Here is a 22,976-nt window from a genome sequence, read left to right on the forward strand (position 1 = left end):
CTGCCTGAATTATTCCTGCGGAAGAAGCCAATTAATAGTAGCTTGACTGCTGTAATGCAGGCTGCTGTACAATGTAGCGATGCCTAATGGAGTTTTAATTTCCCCGTGGTGAGTCAATATTTGCTTTAAGAAAGAAAAATGTCACCATAAACCACTGCCCCAAATGAATTTGGTAGCACAGAGGGTGAGAGAGGCTTCTTCTTTAGGTAAACAGTGATGGAGTCTGGATCTGGGGGTCCGGGGGGGTTCACTCTTCACAAATAGGGTTGCTTATGGTTTTTCGTTCTCTCCTTCAGACAATGGCGGTTATTAAATATTTTGCTTTGCAAATGTAAATAACTGTCAGAGATTCACTCACAGTTTAAAGAGTCTGAAACAAACTCATTATAATAGAGAAGAGGAACAATTTATTCCAGCCTATTAATAACTTGTGGGGCGCAGGGAGGGGAACAGAACATGAGATGTCCCTGTTTGAAGACGTTATGGGTGTTTTCTTATTTCCCCCCAGCTAGCGTTGCAGGTGGAAACCCAATCCTACTTTTTAAAAAATGGATTAGACTTTTCAGGATCACGCAAGGAAATGAAGTTCTGCGACTCCTCTCTCTCATAATAAGTCTGTCCAAAAATGATGGTGCTCATTCTGTTGAAAGATAGTTTCATTTCCCCCTCAAAATTGGCATGAAAAATTTGCCTTGCCAAATGAACGTTGTATACTGAACTTGTCAAATCCTTTCTCCTGACACAAATAAAAGATAACATTGGGTGGCAGCATGTAAAACAGCTCTGACAAGACAGCAAAGGGAGACAAAGAAATATGCATATTTTGATGATCTCGGTTTTAGAAGCTGGGCTGGGGAGGGGTGGGGGGAGGCGGGTAGTGGCAGAATGACTGGCCAGCTTTGAAAGCTTCAGGTAACAATTGAACAAGTCACTTTCATGTCGATGTTCAATGGTATAATGACCCTGTTTCCAATTAGCCAAAACATGACAAAATCCTAACTTTTATAGCGGCACAAACTGCCAGGGAGAAGATGGACGGACTGACAAGACTTCTCATCCACAGGTTCACGGGTGAACTGCATGGCTGTAATTACTAGTTCTAACGCAGTGGGAAAGTATTCCTGGTGTGTTTAAAAATAAATAAGGTAAATGATCACCCTTTCATTAGATCTGTACTCATATCATATAAGTGCCTTTTTTTCCTATTAAAATTGTTGATTGAAGGCCGTTAGCTGTTTATCAGCTCGAAATTACATTTCTGCTCTCTTCGGGGCTGCCGCCCATTCAAAATCACACTCGGCGCCTAGTTAGTAACAAGAAAAGACTCCTAAAACTGCAATTGCAGGGGGGAAAAGAAAAACACATGAGCAAGAAACCCAGATTGCACCTTCACATCCCCAAAGGCATCACGCTTCTTTGTTCTGCTAAGAAAAATTAACCTCAATCTCAGCTCCGGGTCCCTAGATTGATTATCATAGTCATTTAAATACTGTAATCTCATTTTCAGCATTGGGATAAAGAAAGGGAGGGGGGATCCTGGGAGGGTGGAAGCAAGGCTGGAGAGAGAAAGGAGGAGGCGGGGAGGGGATGGGAAAACAGAATAAATTATCTGACAAAGGGAAGCTGGGGCCTTTCTGCTCACAGAGCCTATTTCGGATCCTTCCACTTGATTGGAAAAGTTGATGAAGTTTAAATGAAGCAGAATTAGAACCTCAGGCCGCTGAGTATTGACAGGGCAACACGAGAATGTGCAATTCAATAGCCCTGGGTTTCGGCAGAAGACAAGGGAAGGGCCTGAATGGCGTAATCTTCAATCGAATCGAACAGCCACTCGGACAAGGCAGGGTAATGAGTGAGGGCCAGCTCGGGCCTGTTGGTTAAAGGAATTAATCCGCCCTGCCGCCCGCCCGAGCCGGGCTTTGATGCCCATTGTGTGGGACCCTGTCCCAGTCTATCTAAATGCTAACGAACTGCGGGGGTGAGCAGGGCTGTGCTTTTCTTTGCTGGCGCTAATCTGATGACAATTTGCTCTCTCTGATTAGGGGGGCGGGGAGGGGACGGTGGTGGGTGGGAGAGGAGGAGGGGAGGCCTGCCCGTTGAAAGGGGGGGCCATTCTGGTGAGCCCCAGCCCCCACCCCCAGAGCTCCTGGCTCCCTGGCCCGCAGATGCACATGTTTAGAATAACATAAACTCCAGGCGCCCGTGGGAAACCAAGTGTCCATGCTCCTGTTCTCTTTACGTCTTGTCTCTTCTTGAGACCATATGTGTGCACATGCGTGCTCAGTCGCGTCCGACTGTTGCGCGACCCTCACGGACTGTAGCCCACCAGCGTGCTCTGTCCGTGGGATTTTCCTGGCAAGAATACTGGAGTGGGTTGCCACGCTGAAAGGGCGGGCTTTACCTTAAGCCACCCAGCATCGGTCCCTCCTTGCCTTCTTCCTATCACACCCCCTCCAGACTTTCCCTCCAAACACACCCAAGCCCGTGGCATCCAGCTTCTCACCCTGTCTGGTCATCTTCCACATCTAAAATGCTCAGCTTTCTCCTCTCAGTCCCCTGAGTCCTGCTTGGTCATCCAGAAGCTCCAACAGGCTTTTCTGGACCACTCCAGGCCACGGGGCCTCCTTTTACCTGTTTTGTCTGTCTTGTAGGTCTGAGTCACATTGGCCTTATAGGTTTCAGCCTTAGAAGTGCAGCAACTTCTAGGGAGCATGTGTGTGTGTGTGTGTGTGTGTGCGCGCGCACGCGTCTGGTGTGGCAAATGTGCCCAAGTACACTATAAGCTCCTTGAGAACAGAAAACACACCTGTGGATGACGTTGACCTTTTAGACAGGTGTAGGCGTAGATGGGGCTTCCCAGGTGGCACTAGAGGTAAAGACCCCACCTGCCGATGCAGGAGATGCAAGAAAGGCGAGTTTAGCCCCGAGTTGGGAAGATCTCCTGGAGGAGGGTATGGAAACCCGGTCCAGTATTCTTGTCTAGAGAATCCCATGGACAGAGGAGGCTGATGGGCTATGGTCCATAGGGCCACAAAGAGTTGGACATGACTGAAGCGACTTAGCACGCACGCACACACAGATGTAGATGGATTAGATTTTTATCTCTCATAGATCGAGCTGAGATCATAGACTCAAAAGTCTGGCACTTAGCAGGTATTTAACAATGAGGGCTGTGGATGTCACCAAGTTCTTTTGATTAGTCCAGTGGCTGGAACCTCAGGCTACAGAGTCCCAGACCTCTCAAAACCTGGCACCTCCACCCACGTGCTGGATGACTGTGGGCAACTTGTGAAACCACTCTGAGACTCAGCTTTCCCATCTGTAAAATGGGAACGGTGGTAATCCCACATTTTTAGAATTGTGGCCAAGATTTTAGGGAGGTGATGCCTAAGAAGGACCAGCAGAGACTGCCTGGTACACAGTGGGCTCCACGAAGTACAACTGCTGTCAGCTGCCTCAGGAGAGCATCAGCTGGCCAAACGGGTCACCAGCCAGGAACTTTCTGGAAACCCAGACTCCAGGCCTCCACCTCCGCACACATTCCCTCTCCAGGAGAAGTCAGGCCCGCGAGCATCCTGCCAGGCGATCCTGGGAGGATCTGCCGCCAGAGGACCACGCTACTGCCAAAGGAAAGATGGAGGTTTCAGAAACACCAGACACTTTCCTTTTAGAAGGGGAGTTTCTGAAAGACTCACTTAAACCTCCAGATTTATGCCCACTGGGTGCCTACAAAGAGAGCAAAGTCTTAAGTGACAGTTTATAAAGGTTTTGGAGGCAGACATGAAACCCGGCATTCAGTCCTAAGGGATCCCTCAGAATCGCCCCAACAGGCTCCCTCAAATGATGTGGGGAAAATGCAGAGAATGACAGACTAGGGGGCTTGTTTAACTTGCAAAAAGTAAACAAACTGCAGGCACTAACCCTAAACCATCGTGTTGCTCATCCCACCCACGGTGCTCCAAACATGCAGCCTGGTAGGGTCCCAGGCTGCAATGACCACGTCTGTCCCAGCAGAGAAGGGCTCGTGACAATTCCTCCAGTCCACCAGCAGCATCCTGCAGCCAGGCATGGGTCCCTCTGTCCCCAGTAGCACCGGGGGTGGGCGTGGGGGGAGGCTGGCACTTAGACCTACTGTTGATGTCTGGATTTGTGTCTCACCCTCTGTTCTCAGTCTTGTTTATCCTACTTGCTTTGGCCCCTGCAGCTCTCAGATCCAACCGGGAGCCCCACTTTATCTGGCCTCACTCCCCACCCAGCCTCCTCTCAGCTTTTGCTTCCCTGAAGCTTCCTGAGTTCCAAGTTTCTCCTTGCCCTGGAGGCATGAAACCACTTATTTTGTCTGAAACAGTCTTCACCGACCACCCACCCAAACACAAACACATACACACTCCGGCCAGCACCCAGTAACTGACCACTCCACTCATTCCAGGTTGGGATGAGATGTCACATCCCTGGGCTTGGACTTTAGCCTCCTGACACTGCAACCACCTCCACGGTGCTTATCCCTAGGGAAGAGGGAGTTGCCCTGTTGTCTGCCTTCACCAGGGGCTTCCCAGGTGGCGCTAGTGGTACAGAAGCTTGCCAAGTGCAGGAGACCTAAGAGATGAGGGTTCCATCCCTGGGTCGGGAAGATTCCCTGGAGGAGGGCATGGCAACCCACTCCAGTATTCTTGCCTGGAGAATCCCATGGACAGAGAAGCTTGGTGGGCTACAGTCCATAGGGTCGCAGAGTCAGACACGACTGAAGCGACTTAGCACACACGCATACACTGTCTTCACCAGGGCTTTGTGCTGCCTCCAAACAGGAACTCAGGCTCTCCTGTCCACAGAGGTCCCTCCAGGCCCAGCAGGCTGCCTGGCACCCAACAGCCCCTTGATAAATATTTTGCAAAGTGTCGAATGAGCAAATGAAAGGTAGGCTCCAGACGGTTCTCAGGGAGAAAGCCATTCAGGTGTGCAGAAACCAAGGCTTCAGGACATTCCAGGGACTTGCCCAAGGTCTCTGAGTCAACAAGAGTGTGCAGGAAACTAAGAGCTCATGACTAGTTCTGCAGCCTGGAGTGTCTGGTCCAGAGGAAGTGTGTAGTACTGAATGAATGGATGGATGGATAGATGGATGGATGGATGGATGGATGGATGATGGATGGATGATGAGTGGATGGATGGGTGGATGGGTGGATGGATGGATGGATGGATGAATGGATGGATGGGTGGATGGATGGATAGATGGGTGGATGGGTGGATGGGTGGATGGATGGATGAATGGGTGGATGGAGGATGGATGGGTGGATGGGTGGATGGATGGATGGGTGGATGGATGGATGGGTGGATGGATGAATGGATGGGTGGATGGATAAATGGGTGGATGGATGGATGGGTGGATGGGTGGATGGATAGATGGATGGGTGGGTGAATGGGTGGATGGATGATGGATGGGTGGATGGATGGATGGATGGGTGGGTGGATGGGTGGATGGATGATGGATGGATGGATGGGTGGATGGATGGATGGGTGGATGGATGGATGGGTATGTGGATGGATGGATGGGTGGATGGGTGGATGGATGGGTGGGTGGATGGATGGATGGTTGGGTGGATGGATGGATGGATGGGTGGATGGATGATGGATGGATGAGCAGATGGATGGATGGGTGGATGGATGGATGGATGGATGGTTGGGTGGATGGATGGATGGATGGGTGGATGGATGGATGGATGGGTGGATGGGTGGATGAGTGGATGGATGGATGGGTGGATGGATGGATGGATGGATGGTGGATGGATGGATGGATGGGTAGATGGATGGATGGATGGATGGTTAGATGGATGGATGGGTGGATGGGTGGATGGGTGGATGGATGGATAGATGGATGGGTGGATGGATAGGTGGATGGATGAATGGGTGGATGGATGGGTGGATGGGTGGATGGATGGATGAGTGGATGGATGAATGGGTAGATGGATGGGTGGATGAGTGGATGGGTGGATGGATGGATGGATGGATGGATGGGTGGATGGACGGATGGGTAGATGGATGGATGGGCGGATAGATGGATGGATGGGTGGATGGATGGATGAGTGGATGGGTGGATGGATGGGTGGATGGGTGGATGGGTGGATGGGTAGATGGATGGATGGGTGAATAGATGGATGGATGGGTGGATGGATGGATGGGTAGGTGGATGGATGGATGGATGGGTGGATGGATGGATGGATTGGTGGATGGATGGATGGCTGGATAGATGGATGGATGGGTGGATGGATGGATGGATGACACATAGCCTGAGGAGGAACTGAGGATGCTCAAGTCTGACAATTCAGTGCATTTTTCCCCCTTCCCCCTCCCCATGAAAACACCATCCTTTTTCCCAGAAAGTTTCTCTCAGTCCAAAGTTGATTCACCCTGAAACTAACGAAGCTTCATCTTCAGGGCCCTTCTTTGCACGTGGCCCCTTCCAGGGCCTTGGATCTCATTTCCAACATCATTTTTAGTTTTATACTATTTCTTTTTCAATTCTTAATTTTTTTTTTTTTTTTTTTGGCCTCACCATGCAAGTTGCAGGATCTTAGTTCTCAGACCACAGACTGAAACTGGATTCCTGCTGTGAAAGCACTGAGCCCTAACCACTGCACCACCAGGGAAGTCCCTGTACCCTGTTACTTAAAAAGAGATCCCCGAATTGCATAAGCTGCAGGCCACACAATCCCTACCTTTCTCTACCTCTGCCCCCATCTTATCTCTCCTGGCTCATCTTGGTGTCAAGATTCAGCTCAAGTCATCCATTCTGGGAGACCTTCCCTCACACCCCTCCATCCAGGCACAGCTGCCCTCAGGCGCTAAACACAAATCCATCCAGACAGACAGCCATCACCGAGTGCTTGCTCAGTCACTCAGTCATGTCCAACTCTTTGCGACCCCGTGGACTGTAGCCCACCAGGCTCTTCTGTCCATGGGATTCTCCAAACAAGAATGCTGGAGTGGGTTGCCATTTCTTCCTCCAGGGGATCTTCCCAAGCCAGGGATCGAACCTGCATCTCCTGCAATGGTAGGCAGATTCTTTACCACTGAGCCACCTGGGAAGCCCAGCCAGGCTTTGCTGTTTATTTTAATGCCTGTTTCTCTCTATGAGAGTGTAAGCTCTGTGACAGCAAGGCCCATAACCAGATTGGTTTATACCCCTCCCCCGACCCCCGTATCCTTGGTGCTTAGCTCTGTGTCTGCTACACAAGCAGTTAATTCTGTTAATTCAAGCAGTGAGTGAAGGCTGCACCTTCTCTTGTCCATTTCAGACCCTTGCTCGGGCCAGCTCCTCCCTAGGCGCCCCCTCCTCTCCTGTCCAGCCACTGGCATCCAACCCACCCCGCAGCCCCAGCCCAGGTGCACAGGCTCTCTGAGCTGCCCTGGGTGCTCCAATACTGCTCTACTTTCACCCTCAGATACACCTCTCAGCGCCCCTCCTTCCACCTCTAATGACTTTTGGGAGTCGTTTTAATGCACCGAGTCTGGTTCTCCCCGACCGGACCATAAACTCCTTAGAAACGAATTCTTAAACCTCTCCTGTTTCCACTTGTGCCTTGTGCATTATAGGTGTGCAATAAATATTTGCTCATTGACAGATGGGTTCACTGACAGCTTCAAACACACACCAAGACGAATGTTTTAAAGTCAGTGTCTCTGTTCTTAAAGATCTGTGGGAGACCATGGGGATACAGGAATGCAGCTCCTAAACGGGACCATTAAGATGGCATTTTAGGCAGCAATATGGCCAAACTGACTAGAGTCCAGCAAGACTGACCCAAAAAGCTGCCAGCAAATTTTCCAACTCCCTTAACTGCAACGCTCCGGCCATAAGATTGCCCCTCTTCGTGACTTTCAGGGTGCCCGCATCTTTGTGAGAGGGGCAGCCTCTGAGCTTTGGCTAGCTAGCTGGGGCTTTTTCTCTGATGTGGCGAGAGAGCTTGGACGTTGCGCCATTGGTTCCAAAGGGCCAGCCACCTGGCAGTGACGTGGCCTCTCACGAATGTTTTACCTCGAAATCAAAGCGCTTCTGATTCTCCACTTTCATTCCTCTGGACAAACACAAAAGGTTTTGATCCACACAAAGAAATTCATCTTGTTCGCTTCTGGCTTCATTGGCCTCCCCACCACCCCCCACCCACTCCCCGCCAATATGTATTGTTTGGTTCATATAAAAGATCAAAAAAATCCCTTTTCTTGGCTCATTATGTGTTTTCTACAATGCTCTTGGTTAGCTGTTCTCCCCCCGTGTGCCCTTCATGTTGACCTTTCTGCTCACTGACCCACGTCAGTCAGTTTCTTGACCAAACCCTGATGGGCCTTTAAACTGTTGGGTGGAAAAATACAGCTGTTTTCTTTATAAAGCACATTGACCTGCTCGCCTGAAATGTTGTAGTTAGTGCCACAACAAGAGTGTATGGGCTGGGCTGCAGCTCCGGTCCACCAGGAGTTTAATTTCTGATGAACCAAATCCATTCCATTTTAAATCTTAAATGAGTCCATGCTGAGAAAAACGCAACCGACACAAGCCCGTGGCAGTTGACGCGCCAGGGAGACAGAGCCTGTGCGCGGCGGCCAGTGGCCGCTAGACAAACCAGCCCCACGCTAACCAGTTTAGCTGATGAATTACTGGGCCACGCTCTGCGGATGGCTGTAGATGCTTTTTTTTTTTTCACTCCAACATGGGTGAGGCTGGAGATAGACAAGCCCTGACGGAAACCAGCAAGCAAATGGAACGTGTAACGAAGGGAAAGGAGATGGAGCCAAAGAGGGGGATTTGAGAGACTTCCCTGGTGGTCTAGTGGCTGGGATGTTGCCTTCCAATGCAGGGCGTGTAGGTTCAATCCTTGGTCAGAGAGCTAAGATCCCACATGCCTCATGGCCAAGAAACCAAAGCATAAAACAGAAACCACATTGTAATAAATTCCGTAAAGACTTTAAAAATGGTCCAAAGTTTCAAAAAAAAAAACAAACTTTAAATTAAAAAAAAAAGGCAAGGGATTTTAAATGGCCATAAAAGGTCCGATGGTCCTCATGGTCCGGGAGCTAAGATCTTGCAAGATGTGCAACACGGCCAATAAATAAAAGTTTTTAAAAATTAAAAGAAATTAAATGGCCATAACAATGAATGGAGTTTGGGGACAGAAGAAATTAAACTAAAGCATTGCATTTCTATCTTCTTTGTGTTAAATTTTCAAGAGACCCTGGACCACAGATGAACTAATAATGAATCCTCCACATGTTGATGTTTTCTGGTTCAGGGTTTTAGAGAAACCCTGCCTCAGCACTATTGGTACCTGGGGAGATGATTTCTTTCTTAGGGTGGTGGGGGCGGGCGTCCTGTGCATTGTTGGACGGCACCCCTGGCTCCTAGCCACTAGCAGTGCCCTTTCCAGTTCTGATAACCAAAAGCATTCTTCTGACATGGCTGGATGTTCTTTAGGGAGCCAGACTGCGCCTCGAGGTTGAGAACCACTGGTCTGCTTCTAGAGTGCCATAATCTCTTCTGTAAGATAGTGTCTCATTCAAATCTGTCTTCCTTACATCCTTGAGAAGTAAACAAGGTAAGTACTGGCACTCATACTTTCAGTTCAGTTCAGTTCAGTCGCTCAGTCGTGTCCAACTCTTTGCAACCCCATGAATCGAAGCACGCCAGGCCTCCCCTGTCCATCTCCAACTCCTAAGTTCGCTCAAACTCACGTCCATCGAGTCGGTGATGCCATCCAGCCATCTCATCCTCTGTCGTCCCCTTCTCCTCCTGCCCCCAATCCCTCCCAGCATCAGAGTCTTTTCCAGTGAGTCAACTCTTTGCATGAGGTGGCCAAAGTACTGGAGTTTCAGCTTCAGCATCATTCCCTCCAAAGAAATCCCAGGGCTGATCTCCTTCAGAATGGACTGGTTGGATCTCCTTGCAGTCCAAGGGACTCTCAAGAGTCTTCTCCAACTCATACTTTACAAATGAGGAAACAGGCTCAGACATTAAGCCATTTGTCCAAGAACCCTCAAGAGAGTTAGAAGTAGAATTATCTTCACCCTTAGCCAGGGCGCACCCATCTGTTCCAGGATACACGGCTTTAGGAAACATCTGATATGGTGGGCAATGGTATTTTCCAAAAAAGAGCACAAAGGGGGAAAAGAGTAAGCCCCTGAGTGGATCTGTTTCATGATACATTCATAAGTTCACACTGAGGACATTTACTGAAGGTCAATTAATGAGAACAAGGTTGTTTTGAGGAACTTAAGTGTTGGAAGCAGGATGATGGAAAATAACCAAAGTGCCCCCTTATTCAGTGCCCTCCTGAGCCTGGCACAGCCGTGTCATCTCATTTGTTGTTGTTCAGTCACTAAATTATGTCCAGCTCTTTGCAACCCCATGAACTGCAGCATGGCAGGCTTCCCTATCCTTCACTATCTCCCAGAGTTTGCCCAAACTCACGTCCACTGAGCCGACCATGCCATCCTACCATCGCCCCCTTCTCCTCCTGCCCTCAGTCTTTCCCAGCATCAGGGTCTTTTCTAATGAGTCATCTCATCGAATCCTCATGACTCCCCCACAGCTGATGCTAACTGTAACAGCCCATTTTACAGAGAGGAAACTGAGGCTCAAAGGTAAGTAACCTCACACATGGCACAGCAAGAAAGCGGCTGAGACAGAACCCGCCCTGGGATCTGCCTGGCTCTAGCGTGCCATCCACACCGCCTTCCTCTCCAGTGTGGTGGCTGCAGTTTTATACCTGCCTGAGCAGCCAACTTACAGCTGTATCTCTTGTGATCATATGAAAACACAAGCTGTAGCCTGGAATTGTTTTCACAGTCCTTGTTCACACAAATTCTGGGTTGAAAGGAGTCAAGTGGCAATTTCATCTAAAGTTGAATTGTTACCAACAGTCAACAAATGCTTGCATCTTTTTTTTCTTTACAAATATTTAATACAAGTCAGGCAAGAAGCACACAACACTCACAATATCTGCTAAAACCCGCCAAAATGCAGTACGATTGTGACTGTGCCTTGGCTTGTTTTTGCCCAGCCAGCCAGAGGGTCCTGGACTGACGGCCCAGCAGAGGAACCTAGGGTTTCACAGAGCCGGGTCCCCAGGGCCGGACGATGGCTCTGCACACTGGCCTCAAGGAACGGAATCGCCCAGCCTCAGAAGCCCATCGAGGTCTGAGCTTGCTTCCAACCCCCTCAGTCTGTGATTTATTTACTGCAGGGCCAGCACAAACACAAAATCAACTCAAATCATACCTAACAAGTTAGGGTCTCCATATAGAACACGTTTAATTGAGTTGCCTTCCCATTATACTTTTTAAACAGTTAAAGGTGCGTTTTGGGGTTTTTATAAGGTGCATTTTCTTAACAAGCGGTTTGAGTGAGACACTTTATGAGAACGCATGCCACTGGAAACAGATGACCAACTTAAGAACCACTGCAATAGGAAATACGGGCTTGAAATCTCCACAGGGCCAGTCCTAAATCGAGAAAACTCTGTCTTTCAAATACAGGAAAAATGGCCTAAATTCTACAAGTGAGCAGCACGTGAGCCTGGAAGGTTCTGGAAGGTGGTGGAAACGACTGCTGACTTGTCCATACAGGACTCAGAATTCTTCCTAGAGGAACAGCCTTACTGCCAGCAATCTGAGAGTTTAGAAAGGGGCTGGGTTCATCCTGGGGAACCCAAATTCCTGAGGTTTGAGAGCTAAAGGCTCCTTCTTTAGAGGGACAAAGAGGAAGGCAGGTCTCAAGCAGAGCTGCCTCCGCCCTAACCTGCGCCCCCTACCATGATGGTAAAAAGCCTGAGAGAGAGCAAGTCTGCTTTCTGAAACAGCCATAGGACCGGGCACTGCTTACAGCCCCTGCTCGCTCACCCTGATCACCAAAGATGTGCCTGGGTGCCAGGAAGCCAGAAGTTTTGATTTAAAAGAAGAGGGGGAAAAAAAAGGAGGAAGAGAAAAGAAAAAAAGGACCGAGAGAGAAAGAGTTCCAGGGATGAATGAGCCCACAGCTTTCCCTGGAAAAATAAAAGCTTCCCACCAGCTGGCTGAGACTGTCATTAGGATGGTGGTGGAATTTCAGTCCCCTTCCTCATGCTGTATTTTCCCCAGTTACTCTGTAAATTGAATGTAAAAGCATCTGAACAATCAGAGGCACATTGTCTTCAGTGCAGAAGTGGAATGTAACACTGTCACGCTTTACTCGATCATGAAAAAGACCCTGACCTGCACTGGGGTGTTCCCCCGACTGTGGGTCTGCCATCCTCTTTGCATCTGTCTCTACCTACGTGTTGACGTTCACCAGCATCAACACTTATTAGAGATGTTACGTTCCTAGTGTGGTTGCCTAATTTCGTCAAGCACCCAGTTTGAACACACTGGCTCTAAATAAATGCTTCCTCGTGATGACGATAACTACGATCCCAGCGCTGGTGCCAAGGCTGAGGAACTAGAACTCTGTTGGGGTTGGGGTGGAAATCTGCGAACACTCAGGATCTGAGGAGGGTGGAATCAAACAGCCCTGGAAGGCTTGGTTTCTCCTAGTCTCCACCCCCACCCCAGGACCAGAATCTACCTTTTCGCCCTTCAAGGTCCAGTTTCAGAACTTTTCCTCTATAAAGCCTCTTAAGTCCTGCTCAGGGTTTCCTCCTCCCAAATCTGAACCCATCCAGGTAGTGCAGAAACTTGAAACTTACAAGGGGTGACCTATGACATTGCCTGTCTCATTATTATCTGTGCACACACACAAATATACATGTGTTACACACGTATATACACATATACGAAGCAAACCAAACAGATCTCGCCTGCCTCTCCAGAGCGACAGAAGATTCAAGGCTGTCAGCGGAGCAAACCAAACAGTCTCTCCCCATAATTGTATTGACAGAATATCAGCTGAGTTCGGCTGGCAGGAAGGGTGTATACACATATATACACATACACATATATACAACACACACACACGTATATATGCCATACATATGAAATACACATATATATGTGGACAGAGGTGCCTGGCGAGCCACCTATGGAATGCATGGGGTTGCAAGAGAGTTGGACGTGACTCAGCGACTAAACAGCAACAACAATAAGTGCATAAATATATATATTCCATCCCTGTAGCTGAATAATTAACTCCTTGCAGGCAAAAGCTGAGCCCTGAATTTGCCTCTATGCCCTCAACAGAGCTTAGCATGGTGCTGAGTACTTCATGGACATTCAGTAAATATTTCTTGACTCTGAACAAATCCCAAGAAATTAGTAGAGTTCACTCTGAAAGGCATGTTGTGTGAAACAGTAATGGAATCAGACTCATTGGTGAACATCTTTTGACTACCTGCTGTATAGGTACATAACCAATCCGGGTCGTCACTCATTAGCTAATCATGTATTGTGGCCAAAAAGAGCACGGGACTGGAGGCTAGGTGATGTAAGTCTCACCCCATTTTGGTGAGCAGGTCAGGGTAGCGCCTTGGGCAAGTCTCTTCCCTCCTCTGAGCCTTAAGATCCTCAAAAAAAAAAAAAGAATTGGACTAGATGGCTGTAAGCCTCCTTCCAGCCCCCAAATGATGTGATTCTGTAACTCTATCTTACAAACGCATGCACTTCTTATTTGTGACATAAACCCCCACAGAAAAACAAAGTCGGTGATAAATTATGAAAAAATCGGGTGCCGTGATCATTTGCACTCTCTAAGGATGCTCAATTCAATAAATTCCACCCCTATACCTCGCCTGCCTCTCCAGGGCGACAGAAGATTCAAGGCTGTCAGCGAAGCAAACCAAACAGTCTCTCCCCATAATTGTATTGACAGGCTATCAGCTGAGTTCGGCTGGCAGGAAGGGTGAACCCTGACAGGTTCTGTGAAGGAGGCTTGAAGGCTATTGGAGCAGGATCCTATGTTGAGTCACAGAGTTCTGGCGGAATGAGAATCGAGCAGGGAGAAGCTGGCTTCTTTCTCTATTTAATTTTATTCTTCCCAGAGAATCACATTTGAAGGAAAACTGGCTCACGTCACTTTATACAATAGAATAGGAGCCCTTTCTAGTGGAAAATATTTACTTCTTCTTGGGGGCCACATGAAAACATGGGGTTGATTCAACCAGCCCCACTCAATAGCCGGTTGGCTTGGTTTTAAATGAGGCAAACGGTTGCTGAGCATTTGCTGATAAAATATCTGCTTGGATGTCTGAGGTTTTCACTTTTCACTTGCTTACGGTGGCATCTTGCAGACACATTCTTGAATAACTGATATGCGTACGTCCCAGGAAATTCCATGGGTGTGAAACAGCACTGTTGTGTTTGTTCAAGGCAGTGTGCTGCATTTTAAATGAAAAAAAGCCCTGATCCTATTCACTGGAGAAAACAATCTGAGCAACAACACCCCCAGTTTCGGGGGAGTAAATGACTATAGCTATGGTGTTACATTCTCCCAGTATAGACAACAGCCTTCAGGTTCACAGTGAGACAAAACCCAAATATATCTCAGTTCCAACCATCCTCCCGCAGACACCCCGGGCAGAGGGTACTCCCGCCTCTGCTGCACACTGAGAAAGTGCACAGAAAGGAGGGCCTGAAAATCTGGGTTCGTGAAACTGACATGCCACAGTGAAGAAATCCACAAGCCATGCCTCAACAGAAAGTTCAGCAATATATTATTTTTGAAAAGATTTTGTTTTTAAAGGCTCCGCCATCTTGGACACTTTCAATGTTCTCCTTTCCTTGAGAACTGAAACCCTCCCTCCCCAAGTTTTTTCATAATTTAAATTTTCTTTAAAATAGAGGAAGCTGTTTGGAGTTTGAAGTGGTAAGAGGAGAGCTGCCCTGGGAGCCAGTGAACGTCACTTCTGCCCTGAGTCCCGCCAGAACCTGGCACAAAGAGCCTGCCACACAGCCCCAGCATGCCCAGGGCAGGAGAGGTCTGGAGAAGGCAACAGTCAAGGCTGCGCCTCAGGCTCGGTGTTTCTGCAACTTTTACTTAGGTCAGGTTTTGGTAGAAAATCTGGCAGCAGAGGTCAGTATTGAAATGTGGACATAATCTTAACTGCTACTGAAAGTACCTTCAGTTCAGTTCAGTTCAGTTCAGTAGCTCAGTCGTGTCCAACTCTGCGACTCCATGGACTGCAGCACGCAAGGCCTCCCTGTCCATAACCAACTCCCGGAGTTTACTCATACTCATGTCCATAGAGTCGGTGATGCCATCCAGCCATCTCACCCTCTGTCAGTACCTTAGGGCCCATAAAAAACTGGAGGGAGCATATATGAAACGAGTTGCCAGTCCAGGTTCGATGCACGAAACTGGATGCTTGGGGCTGGTGCACTGGGACGACCCAGTGGGATGGTACGAGGAGGGAGGAGGGAGGAGGGTTCAGGATGGGGAACACGTGTATACCGGTGGCGGATTCATGTTGATATATGGCAAAACCAATACAATATTGTAAAGTTAAAAAAATAAAATATAAAATTAAAAAAAATGACGTTTAAAAAAAAAAAAACTGGAGGGAGGAAAGAAAGAAGTCCAGCTGCCCCAACGAGACAAGCTGGGCACAGTCACCAGGACGCCCCCTGCCGCTCAAGCCCCGTCCCTGCTGGCTCTGTGTCTCAGGCCCTGAAGACAGAACCCCCACACGTAGGCCAGTGACTCCTGTACATTTTCCAACCCAAAGTTCAGCTTCAGGAAATAGGACTGAATGTCTGGAAGCTGTGCAGCTAGCGCCATCCAGAGGCCAAATGCTGTCTTTCTTGATACGCAGTACAAGCAAAAGGGAAAAGGCACAGGAATTTTTACCTATAGACGTATATTATACATGTTTGTTGCTGTTGTTTAGTTGCTAAGCTGTGTCTGACTTTTTTGCAATCCCATGGACTGTAGCCTGCCAGGCTCCTCTGTCCATGGGATATCCCAGGCAAGAATACTGGAGTGGGCTGCCATTTCCTTCTCCAGGGGATCTTCCTTCATTCCTAGGGAGGGAACCTTTGTCTCCTGCTTGGCAGGTGGATTCTCTGTCACTGAGCCACCTGGGAAGCTCGTTATATACATACACATGTATGTATGACACAATATACACACACATGTATATTGTACATACATGTGCGCATACATATGCAAAACATACGTGTATAATATGTATGTGTGTGCATGCTAAGTCATTTCAGTCGTGTCCGACTCTGTGACCCTGTGGACTGTAGCCTGCCAGTCTCTTCTGCCCATGAAATTCTCCAGGCAAGAATACTGGAGTAGACCACCACGCCCTCCTCCAGGGGATCTTCCCAATCCAGGGACTGCACCTGTGTTTCCTGCATCTACCTGCGTTGGCAGGCGGACTCTTCAGCACAGCGCCACCTGTATATCTACACATCTACCTATATTGTATATGTGTCTTTATGTCTATATGGTAGCTTGGGATGGGTATCACACACTATTCATTCGCCATGGAGAATAACTCCATTGTGTTGTCTGTCCATTTTGTACTGAAGTAGGAAGGTGTTGGCCCATCAGTAACTGCTTGAGTAAAAGCAATGATCAGAGGCAGGGATGTTGATGTCCTCTTGATCCCAGAATGTCTGATCTTGATCCCATCTGTGGGAGGCACCTGTCCTCTGAGAATGGCTATTCTCACCTAGAAATAGGTGAAGAACTTTGCTCCACTTTGAGTGGCCAAAAAAGGGGAGCATATTAGATGGAAGAGTGCCCAGTGAAACAAGCCAGCTTCTCCCAGCTGCTGGCCCAGGAACATAACAATAGTTTGAAGAAGGCAAGAGGAGAAAGTCAAGGTTTTCAAAGGAGCCAATTAACTCAGCTCATCTTACTACGATGTTAAGATAGCCTAGGTTCCCTGTACCCAAAACAAACAAACAAACAACAACCAAAACCTCTGAGCTCTGAGCAGCTCCTGGCGTTCAGATAAATAATTGCTATTGAATCCACGGTTATTACCTGCGCCTTCCACCTCCAGCGTCTGGGGAGCTGCGCGCATTTTTAAAGGCACACTGCCCTCCAGTGGCGCAAGGTAAAATTGCATGACCTGCTTTCCTAGCGCCAAACTTCAACTTGACTTTCCTGGCGCCCTCATCCCGGGAAGGCGCGTGGATGCCACGGCGTTGGGTTATCACTAGCCTGGAAACTTGACTAACGCGAGCGGGCTTGCGATCAAAGGGGAGGCGAACTCTTTGGAAACTGCGCCTCCCTCTCGCCGGTGCCTGTGGGCCCCCCATCGCAGAGAGTTCTGCGCTTTTTGGTGGTGGGTGTGGGGACGATGCGTCGGGTCGTAATTTTGCATAAGAGTATGACCGGGTGGAAATTAACACGGAAGTGATACTTTCAGGATAGATACAGAACCCTCGTACATAACAGCAGCCCCGGCGTGCAGAAGAATTGAGGGAGGCGGCCTGCACCCTGGGAGGGCTGGCAGGTGGTAAGGACAACCAGTCTGTCACCCCTTGGGTTCATTCCGGGCGAATACATATGCAAACAGCCGCCAACGTGGAGGGCTTACCGCGCGCGTGTCGGCGGTCCTGCAGGGATTGATTACCTTATGCGATCTGCACGATCACTCCCTTGAGATCACTCCCTTGAAAGAGTTCCATTCTCGACCCACTTTGAGGATGAGGAAACTAAGGCTCAGCGAGACTACGCGGCCTGCCACTGACCGCACCAAGGCCGGAGGACGTGGAGGGGGGAGGGGTCCAGGTCTGTCTGGACCAGAGCTGGAGCTTCCAACGCCGCGCTCGGGCGGGAGGGGTGGGACCCGGGCAGAACAGGTAGAAACCCGCGGCCCCGCGGATGCCCAGTGAGGGGACGAGCGCAAAGGGGCCAGTGGGTGTGGGGAGGGCCTCACCTTGACGATGAGCGGGTTCTGAAACATGGAATCCCGCACGACCCCCAGCCTCTCATTCTCCATGCCCGGCCGGATGTCGGCCACGGTCAGGGGCCGCCGCGGGGGTGGGCAGATCTGGCTGACCGTGCGGCGGACCGGCGGCTTCTTCTTCTTCCATCGCGTGAGGTCCTGGCAGGAGTTCCTAGCCTCTGGCATCCTGGGGGGTCGCCGTGAGTCCGCCTGCCGGCTGGATTCAGCGCGCTTCCCAGCTTGGGGGCGGGCAGCCGCGGAGCTCAGAGCGGGTGAGCCCCCAGTCCCGGGACGCACCACCTGGACCCCGGGGGGGGGGCTCGGACGCCGGGCTCCATCCGGAGGGAGGCGTGCCCACCTCGCAGTCCCCCGCCTCCTTGCGAGGAGAGCTAAGACCTACAAAAACCTCTCTGTAGGTTTATGAGAGGGTCTTCTGGGAGCCTCGCTGTGGATTTGAAAAGGGGAGAAAATCATGACCACCCCTTAAGGAAAAATGGAACCGCCCGTCTCCGTGGCGACGGGACGCCAACGGCGCTGGAAAGGAGCAGGTCGATTGACTTACAGGAAACTTACTGGCGGCCACCTAATTGGACCTGTTTCGGAGTTTTCTTACTCGAGGAAAACTCAGGAATCACCACAGGGCTACGGATCTAGCTGAAGTCTACACAGATTTTAAAAGCGACGGATTTCTAGAGGACCATTTACACCTGATTTCCAAGTTAAAACACTCCCCTCCGCTCTCCACCCCTTCCCATTTTTCCCAGCGCCCCTCCCCCGTCTCCATCCCACCCCCCCGCGCCGTTCCCTCGCCACACACACACACACACACACACCCAGGGCAGGCTGCTATGCGTTTCAGGATGAAATAGAAATTGGCATTCTAGGACTGATGTTACTGCTAATCTCAGATTAGTCGTCTTCCTGAGTCTTCTGTTTTCTTCTGTGAAATGGGTAGTGAGGAAAGTCTAGAGCTGAATGAAATCAATGGTACTCAACTTTGCGCAACAGAATAAAGAGAAGTTGAAAAATACAGACTCACTGAATCAGAATATCTGGAAATGGAATCTAGGAATCTGCATTTTAATACTCCTTCCCCTTCGGATTTTTTCTTTTTTTTTTTAAGTTCGAAGCTACAGAAACTTTGAAAGAAGAGTGCAATGAAAGTCTGTGTAGACTTCACCTAGATTCATTCAGTCCAGTCCAGTCGCTCAGTCATGCCCGATTCTTTGCGACCCCATGGACTGCAGTGCTCCAGGCTTCCCTGTCCATCATCAGCTTCCAGGGCTTGTTCAAACTCGTGTCCTTTGAGTCGGCGATGCCATACAACCATCTTGTCCTCTGTCGTCCCTTTCTCCTCCTGCCTTCAATCTTGCCCAGCATCAGGGTCTTTTCCAGTGAATTGGTTCTTCGCATCAGGTAGCCAAAGTACTGAAGCTTCAGCTTCAGCATCAGTCCTTCCAATGAATATTCAGCACTGATTTCCTTTAGGATTGACTGGTTAGATCTCCTTGCAGTCCAAGGGACTCTCAAGAGTCTTCTCCAACACCACAGTTCAAAAGCATCGATTCTTTGGCACTCAGCTGTATTTATGATCCAACTCTCACATCCATATGTGACTACTGGAAAAACCATAGCTTTGACTAGATGGACCTTTGTCGGCAAAGTAATGCCTCTACATTTTAATATGCTGTCTAGGTTAGTCATAGCTTTTCTTCCAAGGAGCAAGCGTCTTCTAATTTCATGGCTGCGGTCACCATCTGCAAGGCCTAGATTCACTGGTCCTTAGTATTTGCCCTGTTTACTTTCACACACACATACTGCCGAATCATTTTGAAAATGTCTGCAGACAGTATCATGCATTTGTGCTAAGTCGCTCAGTTGTGGCCAATTCTTTGAGACCTAACTGTAGCCCACCAGGCTCCTCTGTCCATGGGACAAGAATACTGGAGCAGGTTGCCGTGCCCTCCTCCAGGGAGACAGTATCATATTTGACCTTAAATACATGTATCTGCCAAGAATAAGGACGTTCTCTTATAGAATGCTATTATGTCTATGGATTTTAATGTGATACAGTGGTAGCTCAGAGGGTGAAGAATCTGACTGCAATGCCGGAGACTTGTGTTCCATCCCTGGGTCAGGAAGATCCCCTGGAGAAGGGAATAGCAACCCACTCCAGTATTCATGCCCACACATGGCTAGCCCATGGGGTTGGAAACAGTCGGACATGAGTGAGTGACTAACACACTCTGCAGTCCATGTGCAAAGTTGGGAATCTGTACTTTAAGAGCTGCCCTAGTAACTGCTGCACTGTTTTGGGAACCACTAGCCTGGATGTTTGGTCTGCCTTCTAGTTTCAGCCTTCTGTGGGGTCATTCACTCATCACGATCACCTTCATTAAATGTGCAAATGTCTACAAGGCTCTGGGTAAGGGGTTCACCACAGAGTTAGTTGCACAGACAACAAACCTGCACTCAGGCCTTTCACACCAACAGTGGACAACACCAGCACTGCATTTCCAGAGCAAGCCAGAATTCCAACTGCTCATCCGAGGCCTGGAGCAGCCTTTGAGTGGTGACATGTGATGGAGGAGCCTGGAGGGCTGCAGTCCATGGGGTTTCGAAGAGTCAGATACGACTGAGCGACTTCACTTTCACTTTTCACTTTCATGCATTGGAGAAGGAAATGGCAACCCACTCCATTGTTCTTGCCTGGAGACTCCCAGGGACGGGGAGCCTGGTGGGCTGCCGTCTATGGGATCGCACAGAGTCGGACACGACTGAAGTGACTTAGCATGGCCTATGTATGTATGATGCAGGCTTATGGTTTCTCTAGTCTTTGCTTTCAGGTTTTCACATATATGTACATTATGCACTTAAAAAAATATTTATTTGGCTGTGCCAGGTCTTAGTCATGGCACTGGAGTCTTTAGTTACAGCACGTGGAATCTTTAGGTGCTGGCATGTGAACTCTTAGTTGCAGCGTGTGGGATCCAGTTCCCTGACTAAGGATGGAACCAGAGCCCCCTGCACTGGAAATGCAGTGTTTTAGCGACTGGACCACGAAGGAAGTCCCTCTTGTTCATTTTTTAATCAAAGCTCACACAGAGAAGGTCAAATAGTACAGCAAGGGGTAGGCTCCTGGAGTAATGGAAAGATCACAGGTTTTAATCCTAGCTGGGGGCAATATAAGTCGCTGGGACAAGTTACGTGATTGCCGGAAGAAATATCAATAACCTCAGATATGCAGATGACACCACCCTTATGGCAGAAAGTGAAGAGGAACTCAAAAGCCTCTTGATGAAAGTGAAAGAGGAGAGTGAAAAAGTTGGCTTAAAGCTCAATATTCAGAAAACTGAGATCGTGGCATCTGGTCCCATCACTTCATGGGAACTAGATGGGGAAAGAGTGGAAGAGTGTCAGACTTTGTTTTTTGGGCTCCAAAGTCACTGCAGATGGTGACCGCAGACGGTGACAGGGAGGCCTGGCGTGCTGCAGTTCATGGGGTCGCAAAGAGTCGGACACGACTGAGCGACTGAACTGAACTGAACTAGCTTTCTCAGCCCCAAGGTAAGGCTGATATCACCTAATAAAGATTCCTACAACAGCGGGTTGTTATAGGATTCAATGAGAAGTCTCGTCGCTGGTGTGGTTATGTTCACTGTGCAATAAGGCTAAAAAGTTTGCGTGGCATGCATTCTGTCTTTGACTTGATGATCTGCTTAAAACTTTACTTTTAATCATAAACTATGATTCTTCGGGACACAGTGGAAATCAAAGAATCGGAATAGATATTCGAGGCTTCTTCTAGCTCTAACTTTCACGGAAGTTCAACATGCATCAGACCCTGCACCAGTTCACCCCTGCCAACCCCTGAGGTCACCTCCCACCTCTCCCCTGTCTTTCACGGTGCTCCCACTGCCCTGGCCTTCTTTCAGTTCCTCCAGCAACCAAGTTCAGGGCCTCCGGATCTGTTCCCAGCCTGGAACACTCTACCATCTCGATTTTTGTTCACTTTTTTCATTTCAAACTCAACGGTCACTCGTCAGTCTTCTAACCTAGCACTCACTGACCCCAGTCGTTCTCCATCACATTGCCCTGTTTTATTTTCCTTGGAGGGTAATCTGAAATTATTTTGGTTGATCTGCTTGTTCTCTGTCTTCCTCGGGTAATCTTCACCTTCTCGTTCACTCCTGGACTGTAGATCAATTCAGTTCAGTCGTTCAGTCGATTCCGACTCTTTGTGACCCCATAAATTGCAGCACGCCAGGCCTCCCTGTCCATCACCAACTCCCGGAGTTCACTCAGACTCACATCCATCGAGTCAGTGATGCCATCCAGTCATCTCATCCTCTGTCATCCCCTTCTTCTCCTGCCCCCAATCCCTCCCAGCATCAGAGTGTTTTCCAATGAGTCAGCTCTTCGCATGAGGTGGCCAAAGTACTGGAGTTTCAGCTTTAGCATCATTCCTTCCAAAGAACACCCAGGGCTGATCTCCTTGCAGTCCAAGGGACTCTCAAGAGTCTTTTCCAACACCACAGTTCAGTGTAGATGGACCTCAGCAAAAAAAACCGTTGAATACATGGCAGTGTAGGCATGAACCAGCAAGTCGACGGAAGAGCTCTGTCATCCTACTTTCTCCCCTGCCCTGTGCGTGCATGCTAAGTCACTTCAGTTGTGTCCGACTCTGTGAGACCCTATGGACCATATCCCGCCAGGCTCTTCTGTCCATGGCAATTTTCCAGGCAAGAATACTGGTGGGTGGCCATGCCTTCCTCCAGGGGATCTTCCCCACCCAGGGATCGAACCCTTGTCTCTAGAGTCTCTTACATCTCCTGCATTGGCCCGCAGGTTCTTTACCACGAGCGCCACCTGGGAAGCCCCTCCCCTGACGCACCCAACTCCCAAAGATCGCGGTAGGAAACAAAACCTGCAGAAAACAAAGGCCTAAGAATCACAGCCCGGAGCAGGCCGGCATGCTGTCATAGCAACGCGTTGCCGGAGGGCGGGCCGGAAGTGACGCACGACGATATCCGCTTCCACGACACCGGCACTTCCGGATTGGAAGGCGAGGGGACGACGCGTTTGGCCCGTAGGTGAGAGTGCTTTTCAGTTGTTCCGGTT

The 22,976-nt window shown here is 49.2% G+C and overlaps 2 protein-coding genes across 13 annotated transcripts in view; one reads left to right on the forward strand and one right to left on the reverse strand.

The window, feature by feature from the left end:
- The window catches only part of CFAP77 (cilia and flagella associated protein 77), a 152,981-nt gene extending 134,878 nt beyond the window's left edge, over positions 1-18,103 (reverse strand). For all 4 annotated transcript variants that reach the window (XM_086324405.1, XM_086324406.1, XM_086324407.1 and 1 more), the window contains exon 1: positions 17,847-18,103. In XM_086324405.1, the coding sequence (XP_086180531.1) occupies positions 17,847-18,041 (195 nt within the window). In that variant the 5' untranslated portion in view covers positions 18,042-18,103. The remainder of the gene's footprint in view (positions 1-17,846) is intronic.
- A 4,798-nt stretch (positions 18,104-22,901) lies between these two features.
- TTF1 (transcription termination factor 1) overlaps positions 22,902-22,976 on the forward strand; it is a 29,317-nt gene continuing 29,242 nt past the window's right edge. For all 9 annotated transcript variants that reach the window (XR_015136141.1, XR_015136140.1, XR_015136143.1 and 6 more), the window contains exon 1: positions 22,902-22,948. The gene's annotated coding sequence lies outside the window, so the exon portion shown is untranslated. The remainder of the gene's footprint in view (positions 22,949-22,976) is intronic.

This window comes from Bos grunniens, chromosome 11 (assembly GCF_055505025.1).
Source record: "Bos grunniens cultivar Pamir isolate PY7600 chromosome 11, Bosgru_T2T1.0, whole genome shotgun sequence".
Classification (NCBI taxonomy): Eukaryota; Metazoa; Chordata; class Mammalia; order Artiodactyla; family Bovidae; genus Bos; species Bos grunniens.